The sequence below is a fragment of the Rhinolophus sinicus genome, chromosome 3, assembly GCF_057876585.1.
Source record: "Rhinolophus sinicus isolate RSI-liver-muscle chromosome 3, RSI-T2T, whole genome shotgun sequence".
Taxonomy (NCBI): Eukaryota; Metazoa; Chordata; class Mammalia; order Chiroptera; family Rhinolophidae; genus Rhinolophus; species Rhinolophus sinicus.
In genome coordinates, this window is record NC_142503.1 from 149,991,216 (window position 1) to 150,005,930 (window position 14,715).

A 14,715-nucleotide genomic window follows, 5' to 3' on the forward strand; every position below is an offset into this window, starting at 1 on the left:
AAGAAGTAAAACTATCCCTATTTGCAGATGAAATGATCTTATAAATCCACAATAAAACTATTAGAGCTAATGAATTTAGCAAAGTTGCAAGATTCCACACAAAAAGTGGTTGTATTTTTATACACTAATAATGAACAAACCAAAAATAAAATTAGAAAAAAACTTAGTTCACACTAGCACCCAAAAGAGTAAAATACCTAGGAGACTTATACACTGGAAACCACAACACATCACAAAAAAATAAGTAACTAAATGGAAAAATACTCAGTGTTCATTGATTGGAAGACTCAATGTTAAGATGGCAGTACTCCCCAAAGCAATCTACAGATTCAGTGCGATGCCTATCAAAATTCCAATGGCTTTTTTGTTTTTCCAGAAATGAAAAACTGACTCTAAAATTTATATGTACTTTCAAGGGACCCCAAATAGCCAAAACAATATTGAAAAAGAAGAATAATGTTAGACTACTCACACTTTCCAATTTCAAAACTTACTACAAAGCTACAGTAATCAAAACAGTATGGAACTGGCATAAAGTAAACATGTAGACCAATGGGATAGAACTGACAGTTCAGAAATAAACCCAAATGTCTATGACCAACTGATTTTCAACAAGGGTGCCAAGACCTCTGAATAAGGAAATACTATTATATTTTCCTCAACAGATGGTCTTAGGACAACTTGGTATCCACATACAAAAGAATGAAGTTGGACCCCTGATTTATACCATATTCAAAAATTAACTCAAAGGGATCAATAATCTATGTATAAAAACTAACACCAAAAACTCTTAGAAGAAAATATAGGGGTAAGTCTTCATTACCTTGGGTTTTGGCAATGTATCCTTAGATATGACATTAAAACCATGAGAAACAAACAAAAAAATAGATATATTAGTTTCATCAACATTAAAAACTTTTGTGCATCATAGGACATTAAGAAGTGAAAAGACAACCTATAAACTAGGAGAAAATATTTGCAAATCATAACTGTCTAGTATTCAAAGCATAACAGATAAGAACTCGTAATAATAACAGCAGAAAGACAATCCAACTTAAAAATGGCAAAGAACTTGAATAGACATTTTTCCAAAGAAGATACACAAAGGGCCATCAAGCCCATAAAGAGATGTTCGACATCATGAGTCATTAGAGAATGCAAAATAAAACCACGGTAAGATACCACTTCACACTCACAAGGATAGCTATAATGTTTTGTTTTGTTTTTAAGTAACAAGTATTGGCAAGGATGTAGAGAAATTAGAACCCTTATCCATTGCTGATGGGAATATAAAATTGGTGCAGCCACTATGGGAAACAGTTTGGCAATTCCTTAAGAAGTTAAGTGTAGAATTATCACATGACCCAGCAATTCCACTCCTAAGTATATATACCAAAAAGAGTTTAAATCAGGTACTTTTGTATACAAAAGTTCATAGCAACATTATTCACAATAGTCCAAAGCTAGAAGCAACCAAAATGCCCCATCAATGGATGAATGGATAAACACATTGTAGTGTATCTACACAATGGAATATTATTTGGCCATAAAAAGGAGTGAAGTACTGATACATGTCACAACATGGATGAGCTTTGAAAACGTACTAAGTGAAAGAAGCCAAACACAAAAGATCACATATTGTATGATTCCATTTATATAAATACTCAGAATAGGTAAATCCATAGCAACACAAGCCAGGGGCTACAGGAGGGGAGAAATGGAAGTGACTAATAGGTATGGAGTTTTCTTTTGGGGTGATGAAAATGTTCTGGAACTAGATTGTGATGGTTGTACAACATTATGAATGTATTAGATGTCACTTACTGGAAATGTTTAAATAATTAATTTTATGTTATGTGAATTTCACCTCAACTTGTTTAAGCTAAAACAAATTATTTAAGAATCATTAAATAGTATGATAAACTGAAATAAGAATTTTTCTTGATTATCAGAATGGATGCAGGGCCGGGGCTACTATTCTTGCAAAGTTCTTCTGATTCTGTCCAAGCTGAGTTTTATTTCTCAGTATCTTTATGATACTCAGAGGCTGAAAGGACCACTACTAAGAGTATGGTGATGGCAGTAAGGGGTGTTAAATGTGACATAGGAGGATAGTAAATGTATCAGAGGAATCACAGCCCTTTTCACTTGAGAGGATCCAACACCCTTTCCAGTTGAGGTCTTCTTTTTCCGTCAGCACCCAGAAAGCTTAGAACCAACTTCTGGCAAATTAACTTCATTTGCTTTATGATAGCATCACTGCATGAGTAGGTCAGAGCTGCTGAACCTCTGGATTTCAGTGAAGCACTTGACAAATTCTCATGATGTCAGTGTAGCATACCTTAGGGCTCGCTCCTCAACCTGTTGTCCTCATCTTTTTATCACATTTTTTTATGCCTAGATACTATTAATGGGAGGCTGGCAAATGCATTGGTTGACAGACTAAAATCTAAAAATGCTAGAAATGGATTATTATTTTGGATCAAATATAACAAGATGAATTTTATCAGAGATCAATGTTAAATCTTGTACTTGGGACCATAAAACACAAACTGAACACGGACACCATTGGAAGAGCATGACTTACTTGCATCATACTCCCTGAGTAACAGGGTGTGACCATTTGTAACCTTTCGATGTGAGCTCGTACAAATGGGTTGTTTAATTGTAGTGTTGAAAACTACTCTGCATAATCTGGCGCATTGTCATCTATTCTGTTTTCCAAGAGACTTTGAGAAACTGAAAATAAATTCAGAGGTCTGTGTCAGGGATGGTGAGGAGTACATTCCAACCCATTGTCATGAGACACAGTTGAAGAAAACAGGAATTACTAGTCTTGAAAATATTGGCACTCTTCAAACAGTGAGAGCTATCAAAAAAAAAAAAAAAAAAAAGGAAAGAAAAGGAAAAAGAACAGAATTGAATGCAATGTGTGGTCATGAAAGCATTCAAGTAAAGACTGGATGGACATTTTTCAAAAATATTCTTTGATGATTAAAGGGTGGGAACACATAGTAACTAAAGTGTCTTTCAACCTTAAGATTGTATGGATTTACATAATTACTAGAAAGCAGACAACATGAGGATGGAGAACAAGAGAAAATACAGGCTTAAACTTATGGTCTACTAGAACTCAAATAAGTACTTATTGGGTGCTTCCTAAATTCAAGGCATTGTTGAAGGCACTATAAATAATTTAGAAGTGATGAAATTTTCATATTTGGATTGTTAATCAATGGAAAGGTAACCTGTTTCTCTGGCCTCGTTTTATAGTCTAGTCTCCTGAGACAAGATCTAGGGCTTGGAAGCCCAGCACAGTTGTCTTCAGGAAAACCTGGGACACCATACTACTCATTCTCTGCCACAAGTTCCAGAAGAAGACCACTCCATGACTCTGCAGCACTTGGTAAGTATATCACATGACAGATCCCATCCTACAGATGTTTCTCCCCCACCCTTAATCTCTTCTTCTGGCTGCACTTTTAATTAGAAGAAATTTGGTTTCTATGGTATCATGTTGATATTGGGGCTTATGTGCATAAAATAATACATCTATTAGATATTTAATAAACAATTTAATACTCTTGTTTGGTTATCAATGTAGGAGGGACTAAATAGTGAAAAACAGGACTTAAAAATGGGACTAGTTTTTCCACTTTTAAAAATGTCATGAGCTGATTTGACAACCTTATTTTTGACTAAAATTGATAAAATGCTGAACAGTTTACAAAGTAGTTTTAGGTACATTCTCATCTCATCAGTACACTAGCCCTGCTAGGCAGTGGATGTAATACTAGATTTAACATAAAACTGAGGCCCAAAAGAGGACACATTCATATAATTAATAGGTGGTTTACCCACGATAAAATTTAAGATTTTCTGACTCCATGTCCAGTGTTCTTTGCATATGAATTGTTTCGACTCCCCTCCTTTTAAAAGATTGAGATAAAATTAACATAAAATTAATCCTATTAAAGTATACAGTTCAGTGACATTTAGTATATTCACAATGCTGTGCAGCTATCATCTCTGTGTAGTTCCAAAACATCACCTCAAAAGGAAATTCAATACCTAGTAAGCATCGAACCCTCCATTTTTTTATCCATAGGCTAACCAGGCCGATCTATTTTGTGTTGCTGCTTATAGCAAGCTTCAGGTGTACTCTAACACCTTTTCCAAACACTGTTTAAATGTGGGAATTTGGGGTGATTCCTACCAAAGAACCCTTTAATAGGAAAATTGAAGTAGTAAAGCATTTTTATATTAAGGATAGGCCAGCTTCTAAAATAAGTATAACCCATCAAAAAAAAAAATTATTTATTTATTTATTTATTTACTTATTTATTTATTTATTCTACAAGTATTTTTTGGCTGCCTCCAATTTATGTATCTACCTCTGTCAAACCTCTATTTTGGTGAAATCTCCCTAGTTTCTGGGTCTAGAGTATGCTTGAGGGTAACAAAGGGCACAGTGATGGATTGTCACATTCAGCAGCGGTCTCATTAGATGTGCACCCCTCTAGCATCAGGAGTGACTTAGTAGTATATATACTGTTAGAATGAGCCCAGATGAGTTAGGCCAGTATACTTTCTGTTATTAAAAAAATGAGCTGAATTGTAAAGTGTCTTTTCTCCATCTTCACTTTTATTTCGCATAAAATTAGTCAGGGCAGGAGCATTCATTTGAGTCTAGATATGTTAATGTCACTCTAGAAAATACCTTGTTAGTACATTAAGTGAACACATTCTGTGACAAAAAGCCCTACTATAGACCAATATGCTATTACTAAAAGTTCAGATTGAAAATGAACTATTGAAATAACAGGGGCGTGGGGAGGAGTGCGTTTCATAAAAATTCAAATTTTCTAGAAATTAATCTTATTCAGTTTCACTTTTATTATGATAATGATAGATACTGCTCATTGTCTCCTCCGTGCCAGGTACTGTGCTATACTTGCACACACTACATCTTCACCAAAACTCTATGAGATGGTACTATTAACCTCATGTTACAAATGAGGAACCAAGACCGAGAAGCTAAGCAAGTTATTAGCCAAGGTTTGGTACCTAGGGAGGCTCATTCGTCCTGTGTGAATACCACTTCATGGATTATACTCTATTCATTATTATTTCTCAGGCTTAGCCACTGTTTCTTGGCATTGCATTTATTCATAAAATCTCAGAGTTGAAATGACCTCAGAGATCATCTACAACAATCTGAGCATCTTCTCGAGTTACTTAGATGCTTAAGGCAACCAACATTCTGCAGAACAGTATCTAACAATCTAATTTACAATCATTTTGCCAGATTTTAATACAAATCTAGTGGCTAAAATTTATTGTGTCACTGCCCTAAGCATCTTTCATGTTTTATGTTTATTACAATAACTCCAGGAGGTATTATTTCCCCTTTCTCCATCTTAGGTAACTGAAGCTCAGAGAGGTTAAGTAACTTGCCCACGCTCACACAGCTGTTGTATGATGAAGCTCAAATTTGAATCCAGCCGGCTTACTCTCTTAACTATTACACTTTGCAGCCTCTCAAAAGTGAACTGTGAACTCCAAATTCATGATTTTAAATTTGACATTATGTATGTAATTGTATAGTGGCAGCTTATGATGAGATAAAAATGTAAAAGAAAATTTTCTGTCCACCTGGCAGGGAAAAACTGTCCTGAGCTAAATAGCAACATCTACTAGTGATTACCCCATAATAGAATGATGGGTTCCAAAATAGTAGGAGCAGTTCACTGACTCTTCTTGGTATAGAGTGTGGCTTTTGCTCAAGGAATGCTATATTGTGAAAAATTAAGTTCTAGAAAAGCCTCACAAAGAACGAAAATTTTGCCTGTAAGTTTTATAAATAACAGAGTGTGTCAGATGTTTATCTTTGGCACTTTTGTTTTAAGGAAATATAGGCTGCCTTTTGGGTAGTGACTTAGGTGGTAATGAATGCTTTTCCCCTTTTGTTTAAAATTTTCCCATGTGCTACTTATAAAGTAGCTTTTTTAGCTTTATAACCTCCTGAGATATTTACTGTGAGGATTCCCAATTTAAATAGGTTTCATTTTTTCTTAAACATGTCTTATCACGTCATATCATGTGTGACCCAGGAAAATACAATGCTTGTTTAATTCTCATTTTTACAGTTTTCAAAAATATTATACTTTGTGTTAGCCTTCATATTATTCTCTCATCTTAATTTTGAACCCCTCTGAAAAAATCCTAAAGTGACCCATTATTTGTGAAAGATTGGAAAGCTGTACTTATTTACCAACTTTTTAAAAAAATAGTAAGGACAAATTTTAAATTTAATAGATAAGTAAAATTAAAATACCAAGTGAGGCTGGTGGCATATGATAATACTCATTCTCATTTATATTAATAAATCATTTATATCTTAGAAATAAATATACTTTCTCTTTGTAGTTATTTCTTGGCAATAAACATCAAAGGATAAATTGTACAGTAAGTAGTGCTGAAGTTGCACTTTTAAGCACAGATTGTTAAAGTAAATATTTTTACAGAATACTGTGACATTATATATGACAATGTCTGTATTTAATAGTTTGGATACCATATCTCTGACATTATTATAACCTTAATTTTTCTTTTATTACATTTTATTTCAAATTTCTAACATAATTTGTAACATTGCATTAGTCTGTTTAGTGCTTTTAACCAAATTCTCAGTGTGATGTGGACACTAAATTTGTGTCTCTGTTAAGGAGTTTATTATGAAAATAACCTGTTGCATCAAATGCCTCTCTGCAAATAAAACTGAGATAAATGATGTAAAGTACCTTAGTGTAGAGCCTGGCACATAATAGGTACTTAAAAATGTTAATTCCCTTTAACACATGCTTAGTGGTTTGTTGTTTTCTTATTTATTTTGCTGTCATCTTCCCAAACTTACGAGATATGTGTTTCAGAATATATATGGCTTCATTAGGAAAACCTATTTTGCACTGGAACCAGTTAGAAAGAGTGAGATCCCCATCCCTAGATTCACTTGCTTACTCCTAGGTATTGGAAAACAAGAAAGACACTAGGAGGAAAAAGTATTTCCTGTTCATTTGAAGGCTGATCTTTTCTAATATAAATGCTGATGAAATATACTGTTTTCCATGTGCAGATCCTTTGCAAGCAAAGAAAGTCAGAAAGGTGCCTCCTGGTTTGCCTTCTTCTGTAAGTACCCATTTTTTTGACTTGGTGCTAAACAAACTGATTCCAGATATTCAGTATTTGCTGGCTATAAGTGTTATGTTTGGTTGGTGTCAATAAGCTTCACATAGTAATCGTTCACTGCTTAACTGAGTCATTGATTGAGATAAATCCGCATTTAATGTTAGGTTTTTAGGTTTCTCTGCAATTATTTGTAGCTTCCTCATATGCTTTTACTCCAAGTCCCTGTCATTTGAATTCCCCTCTTGGGAAGAGGACTAGGCCGGTAGCTGTCAAAGAGGATCTCCTGTACAGGTCTTTTGATGTTTAATTAGTCATTATGTTGCTGAACAGGAGGACAGACAGAGATTAATAGCTGAGAATCTTAGAAATTTACATTTGTAATAATCCCAGTGGAGCTAAAGACATTAAGATTCGTAGGACATGTTCGGCTCAGCTTGCCTCTGTAGGACTGAAGTTATTAATATGCATAAATCACCAAGTCAGATGTTCATTGTGAAGCCCGTGTGGATTTTAAAGCCTTCATTAAGCCTTTCCTAACTTCAGCCTAGCATCAGGAAAGCTTTCAAGCAACTAGTTTGTTGATCCCTCTTTGCTCAAAAATGTATCCTTTGAGAATAAAGAGCTTTCGTGAAGTAGGTTGGAATGGTTTGATGAACAATCATTAATGGCCACGATAATCTAAAGCTGTAGGGATGTTTGTGCTATTAAATATACTTTATTCTTTTAAAGAGTAAAAGTATTTGTAAATGAACCTACATCATAAATCCACCTACAATTTAAAAATCCCTAGTGCGAGGAGGGAAGATTTTTTTTTTTCCTCTCCCTTTGCTTAGAACAAATGGGGAGTGGGGCTTTGGATAGAGGCCCCAAGCCTTGTAGGGTACATCTCTTTGTTGTGTAAATTGATGTGGGGCTTTTATTTGGCGGTACTTAACACATGGGCGCAGGTGCTGCTGGTGAGTCACAGCTCATCCCAGGATACACTGAATGGGAATATCCGGCTTGGCAAGTAGTCATCTAGAAGGAGCAGCATGGGTCTGAGCTTTTCATTTTTTATTAAGGCTGAAGTAGAGATATCATCTTTTGGTTGTTTGCTTTCCTTCTTTCCTATGTTCTTTCCCCGCCTTCTCTTCCGTGTGATACATGAAAACTCAAATTTGAAATCCTTTTTGAAACTCAGTTCCAGATGGATCTCAGTTTTATGCAGCCGAGGGCAGCTGTGTTCTGAACCTGCAGCCTACCTGGAAGGTTGGATTGCAGCTGCAGGCATTCTTAAAAGCTTTTGCTTGCATAAGCACTTGGGCCCGCTAGAGGCTGAATAGCTGCTTGATAAACAAAATGAACACAATGCCTCAAATCATTATTCCCGAAGACAGGAATTTTTTTCAGCAGCAGCTAAAAATAGTTGGGCAATTTACATTTTAACAGTTGTGTGCTGTGCAGGGGTAGGTGGTTCAACAGTATAACAGATGATTTCTGCTAGATTAACAGAAATCATATTTAAAATGACAGAACTGCTAAAACATGTAAGTGCAATTTTCTTGTAATTTATTGCTATAATTCTATGAGAGTAATGAAAGTTAAATTACATATTAATACTTGGGTAGAACTACACAGGTAAAAAATATATGTACCACATTAGTACATGAAAATGCATCTCATTTCTTTTTAGTCTGAGATTGATTTTAAGAAACAGTGTATTTTTAGTGTTTCATAGTTCTTTCGTTTTTAAACCAAAAGAGCAAAATGGACAGAACAGCCTGGAAAGAGAATAGAAACTGGAAGTCACTAGCGCCCCTAGTCGTAACAGCATTCACTGCTTGGAGGTAGTTCTCCGTTTTGTCTCCGGTGTCCAGGATGAGCCACAGAGAAGGGAAGGGGAAAGCCGTTGAACTCGGGTGAAACCTTGATTTCTTTAAGAAGCGTTAGGAAGTTTCACAAGCCAAGCCTACTTACATATTGTATTACTTGCTATCTTATTTATAATTTATTAGGTAGTTTTACACTATTTAGAATTTAGTATTTTAAGTTCTATTAATTTATTAATATATTTAACATCAACTTCAAACGTGATCATACTACTTTGAAACCATGCTAAAAATTATATTTAAACATATTGAATGCTATTAAGGATACATAAATAGTAAATGCATTTTAATTAATCGAAAGTATATTTTATGTTGAAATTCTATGTCGAAACTCAAGTTTTTAAAAGAAATATATTTTTAAAACAGATACCTTGATAAATAATACACTTCTAAGAGCACTTATGGTTACACTATTTATTTACCTTTCCAATGCCTAAAACAACTGGGAATTGAAAGTTACGGCTTTCTATCTGAATGCTTTTCCTGAAATATATGTAATTTATAGATCTTTAACAATGTGAATTGTTAAAAAAAAAAAGGGTATAAAAATGCAAATGAACTATGTATGTTTTATTTCATGATCATTTGAATGTTGTACTTCCCAAACCAAACTAGAAACTTGACAGTAACAGCTCAGATTTCAGTTTGCTGCTTATCCAATCTCTTTAATCTTTTGTAAAATACATGTTACTGTTACTAAAGATACAGTGAAAGAGCTAGGTTAGTACTGCTCATACTGCTACTACTACTACTAACAATAATGATAGGTAGGGTTACTTAATACATGCAATCTATATCATTTTGATCATAGAACATTGAATAGGCCTTTGCTTTTTATAAGCCATGATATATATTTCAGTATCATAAATATAAACCTTAGCTCCTCTGTTCCTCTTCAGAACAACTGAATGGTAACAGCCATCTGATTGAAAGACCAATAAAGGTGTACTGGCATTAGTAAAGCAGTTCGGTCAGTAAAATTAAGAGAATGGTTTGCTCAAATCTTCTGGCTCAGTTATTTGACCCTAGACTCATTACTTATCCCTTAGGAAGCTTGGAGTGGGAAATCTGAACTTCCTCTCAGGTCGAAATGCTAAGTGCTATTAGTTTTAAAACTGATATATTCAATACATAACCAAAAATCATGTGGGCATAGTTTTCTTCCTACTGATGAAGAAACGGTGTTCTTAAGAACATTAAATTTTCTACTTGCTTCTCTGGACAGGCTGAAATATTGAATAAAGTAGACTCTTATAGCCACAACAATAGAATGATGCTTGGACACTGAGAATTCAAACATATACACACACTCTGTCATTGCCTTCAGGGAAGTTCCAATCTAGTATGAAAAACAGACAATCAATTAATTATATTGCAGTAAGGCAAGTGAAGGTGTATATAATAAGTGCCCTGGAAACACTGAGTAGGTAGAACTAACCCCGCCTTGGAAAGTAGTAATGACCTCAGTAGACATTGAGCTGTGTTTGGAAAGACGAGTAGCAATTCATCTATTAGAGAAGAGGGAGAACGGACCAGACAGGTAAAAAGCATAGACATAAGAAAAAATAAATATATGCTTAGGCCACATCTAAAAGTATAGCATTACTGGATTCTATACCAAAATACAACCTCTGTACTTTTTCTATAGCAGACTCACTCTCCCACTCTAGAGGAGGGTTGGGGAACACTAAGACCATTCTAGACATGAAAAGGGATAAACTGTCATGGTGGTCTACCCTGGATAAAGGCCTAAAGTATCATTATAGCCAATAGACAATAGGAGACATTTCTAATTGTTAAGGTTATCTGGAAGTCTTTCTGAAGGCATGGATGGTGGTACTTTGACTTTGTGGGGTGTTTTTCTTCCTCTTCAGGGTTCCTGAATCTACCCTCCCCTTCTTTAACCACCAACTCTATAGTCTTTGTTCTTTGTATGTACACCAGCTGTTTATCAGCTGTATCAGATTATTACGAAGATACAACATTTAAGGGAATTTTAAGCACTGGGTGGGGATTGGGAGCAGCGTGGTGTTTTCCTTCAGTAATTTGTGACAAAAATCAAAACATTTGCTATATGTTTGTTTGCATCCTTCACAGCTTCAGTGGCACTCTGTCAGAGGTGCAGGACTGACCTGTGTGAGGACCCATGACCATTATCTGCGTCATCTTAATCTTTAGTCTTTGCCATGCAAATCTCTTAAGTAACTCGCCCAAGATCACACACAGAGCCAAGATTACAACTTAATTTGATAATAGAGACCATTTTCTTTCTGTTTTGAATGTTAAAATGTATTATGTATCTTGGTTTACTCATGAAATAGCTTATTTAGTTTATTAAATATAAAACATAGTTTATTCTGTCAATTATGTTTTTGTTGATCGAATTTATTTTTAATTGGTTTTGTTGTTTAAAGACCTACGACCATCTGATAGGATGATGTAGGAAAGCACAGACTTCCTAGTCCAGCAGATGATGGGTTTTATCTGGCCTTGGCTGCTTTTATTTTATAACCTTGAAAAATTGCTTGTAAGTTCTGTGACTGCCAAGTATCTATTTGTAAAAGGAGAAAATAATGTCTATTTCAAATGGTAGTTTGAGGGTACTATGTGCCTCACATGTGCCAGGTGTATAATAGACATTTAGTAAACGTTCTTTCTTTGTTTTTTTCTAGTTCCTACCACTGCAGCCTGAAATTTAAAGGAAACTTAGCATTTCGTTTTTACCAAATTTTGTTGAAAAGCGAATTAAATTTTGAAAACATAAGGATAAATATTACAGTAAAAGAGAAAAAGGATTATGTTACCTAAACTTACATATGTAATGTAATGCCTGGATATACTGAGTATAAATTGTAGCTGCTGCTGTTATTTAGAAAGCGTTCACTTTCAGAAAAGGAAGCTTGAAATGTAGGGAAAATTTGTTGAATCAAATTCTGCTTCCTCGAATTCATACTAATTATTTTTGTTTTCTGAACCATCAGAAGTCTATGCTTTTTTTTTTTTTTAATCATTGGTTGAATGAACATCTTTATGGCCCTGTGAAGCATTTCTTAGATGGAGAGAAGTTTCTTTATTTTTTTATTCTTTATTTCTTAATTTGGTGTTAGTATTTACAAACATAGATCCTTTCAATAGGCTGCAAAAGATGCAGAATTCTGAAGAAGCAAGATACTTGCAAGATTTTTATCACCAGAAAGTAAACTCCTAGACAAATTCCAGAATGCCTTTAGACCAGGGGTGTCCAAACTTTTTTCAACGTTTTTTTACCAAGGGCCATATGCGGTAAAATACACAAACAGCCGGGCCACTCACTCGAAGTGAAGTATGTATTTCCACACCTGGTTTATTTAAGTAAACTAAATATATTTTTGGAATTTGCTGCGGGCCAATTAACAATGGATTGCGGACCGCAGTTGGCCTGCGGGCCGCAGTTTGGACACCCCTGCTTTAGACCCAAACTCCTAAAGTTGTGTTCTCATCAATAGCATTTGAAAACGTCTTTTAAACATCAAATCTTAACTATGCATCAAAATGGTATGTCTTATTCATTTTTAATGTAACTTGTTTGCAGTCATATGCATAGGCTGGTGACACAAATCTGTTTGCTTTATCAAATATTACTCTGTCCTTCGTCCTCTGTTTTTAAATATATTTCCCTACAAAGTCTATTTATCAGTTAATTTCTGTGCTTTTTATTTTAGTTAAACTCTCTCTCAAAGTGTATTTTACCATCCCAGCCATCAAGGAAGAAAAAGATGTTTTTCTAACTTTCCCCCCCATGAGTTACTTTTTTTCTGAGATGAATCAAAGCAGCTTAGATTCCACCTTTTCTTGCTTTGCCGTAAGTAGAAAAGTACAGAGGTCTGTAGCTTTTGGATAGTTAATGAACTATTAAGTTGGTGCAAAAGTAATTGCAGTTTTTTGCAATTATTTTTAACCTTTTAAACCGCAATTACTTTTGCGCCAACCTCATACAATTTAGGAAATGATGCCTTCCATTCTCCCCAAAATTTTGTGGGGTTTAATTTTGTTGGGAGTGGCTTTTTTAAATTAATGTGAATTTTGAGTCATTTTTAGTACTAAATTTGAAATTTTAAAGGTACCCCTTGAGATGACTGCAGCTATCCTGACATGTTCCCAAACCACAAAGACCACTTAAACCATTTCCAATGATTTAGCATTTTCATGTACATAATAGAATTACCGTGTTTCCCCAAAAATAAGACCTAGCCGTACCATCAGCTCTAATGTGTCTTTTGGAGCAAAAATTAATATAAGACCCAGTCTTATTTTACTATACTGTAAAACCGGGTATAATATAATATAATACCGGCTCTTATATTAATTTTTGCTCCAAAAGGCGCATTAAAGCTGATGGTCCGGCTAGGTCTTATTTTCGGGGAAACACTGTAATAAGTCTTATTATTAATGATAAGTAGAAAAGGTCAGAATATTAAATCATAAGGGTGGCTAAACTGAGGGGTTTCTTTAAATAGGAAAGAAGACAAATACAACTTTCTGGGGCTGGTAGAAATAAATAATGGAAAACTACTATTTGAAAGATTACTGGCTACCTAAACCAGTAAGAAAAAGGTCAGGAGTTAGAACTATAGAGAGACTGTTACCTCTATTTTGTCCATGAAAATAGCAAGATGAGCAACAAGTAGAATATTCTCCAAGGGCATGTCTCTGAAGTCACTAGGAAGCTAAGATAACAGGGTATTATAGACAATATCCGAGGCGTTTAAGACTAGCAAGAATCCTAGTGTTTGTGCAATAAACAGTATTTACTCCCAGCACCAGCTTCAGCGGAACTTCATGAGCGAACCCTCCAGTTGTTGAACATGATTCGGAATAGGTTATTTGCTTAGCTCCTTCGGCAGACAAGCATAGAGGGCACACAACAACTGTAGGTACTTAAGAGTTTCTTATTTATGGCTGTTAGATAAGCTGTCTCTCTTTGAAGGCTACCGCGATATAAAATTTCCAAAGTGGCCGATTCTTTTACTGACCTTATAGGTCAGACTAGCAGAAAAAGCTTAGGTATATAAACGGAATGGTCCTAAAATCCATTCCAAATTTATATTCAACTTGGTCACTGAATGAAAGATTTTCTTCATGCATTAATAAGAAGAAATAGCCACTGTTTATGCTGACAGTAACTACTGTTCAGAACAGTGTCAGAATTGTATCGTTGAAGATAATAGGCTTTTAATCCATAGTTCTAAGATGTTCATTTTTGTGACAAGCCAGTAATGTCTTTGATCTGATTTCAAGTCAAAAAGCAGAAGGAAAAGTAACCAGTGAATGAGTCCTATGTATCCAATTGTTTGTACTGATGTGATGTGGTTGTACAGCATTGGTGATATTTAGTTTTCTGACCTATTTCTTTTTAAAGAAGAAAGAACATGGTTAAATTTCAGGTCTGGCTCTTAAGATGTATTGAACTTTTCAGCTGCTGGTATTTCAACTTTTTGAGACTTCACAAATCAGAAATAGGATATGACCCTGTGTGTGTGTGTGTGTGGTGTGTGTGTGTGTGTGTGTGTGTGTGTGTGTAACTTGTATGGTTTTTAAAGGATGTGTGGTTGAATTCTATAAATGATTTTAGAATTTGGGCCCACTGTCAGTGTTCAGCATCAATGGAACCATAAAGTTT

The 14,715-nt window shown here is 34.9% G+C and overlaps 1 protein-coding gene across 8 annotated transcripts in view; it reads left to right on the forward strand.

Moving 5' to 3' along the window:
- Positions 1-14,715, forward strand: part of TCF12 (transcription factor 12) — a 320,504-nt gene that overhangs the window by 234,734 nt on the left and 71,055 nt on the right. For all 8 annotated transcript variants that reach the window (XM_088797234.1, XM_088797233.1, XM_088797235.1 and 5 more), the window contains 2 exons: positions 3,274-3,406; positions 7,136-7,188. In XM_088797234.1, coding sequence (XP_088653360.1) covers positions 3,274-3,406; positions 7,136-7,188 — 186 coding nt within the window. The remainder of the gene's footprint in view (positions 1-3,273; positions 3,407-7,135; positions 7,189-14,715) is intronic.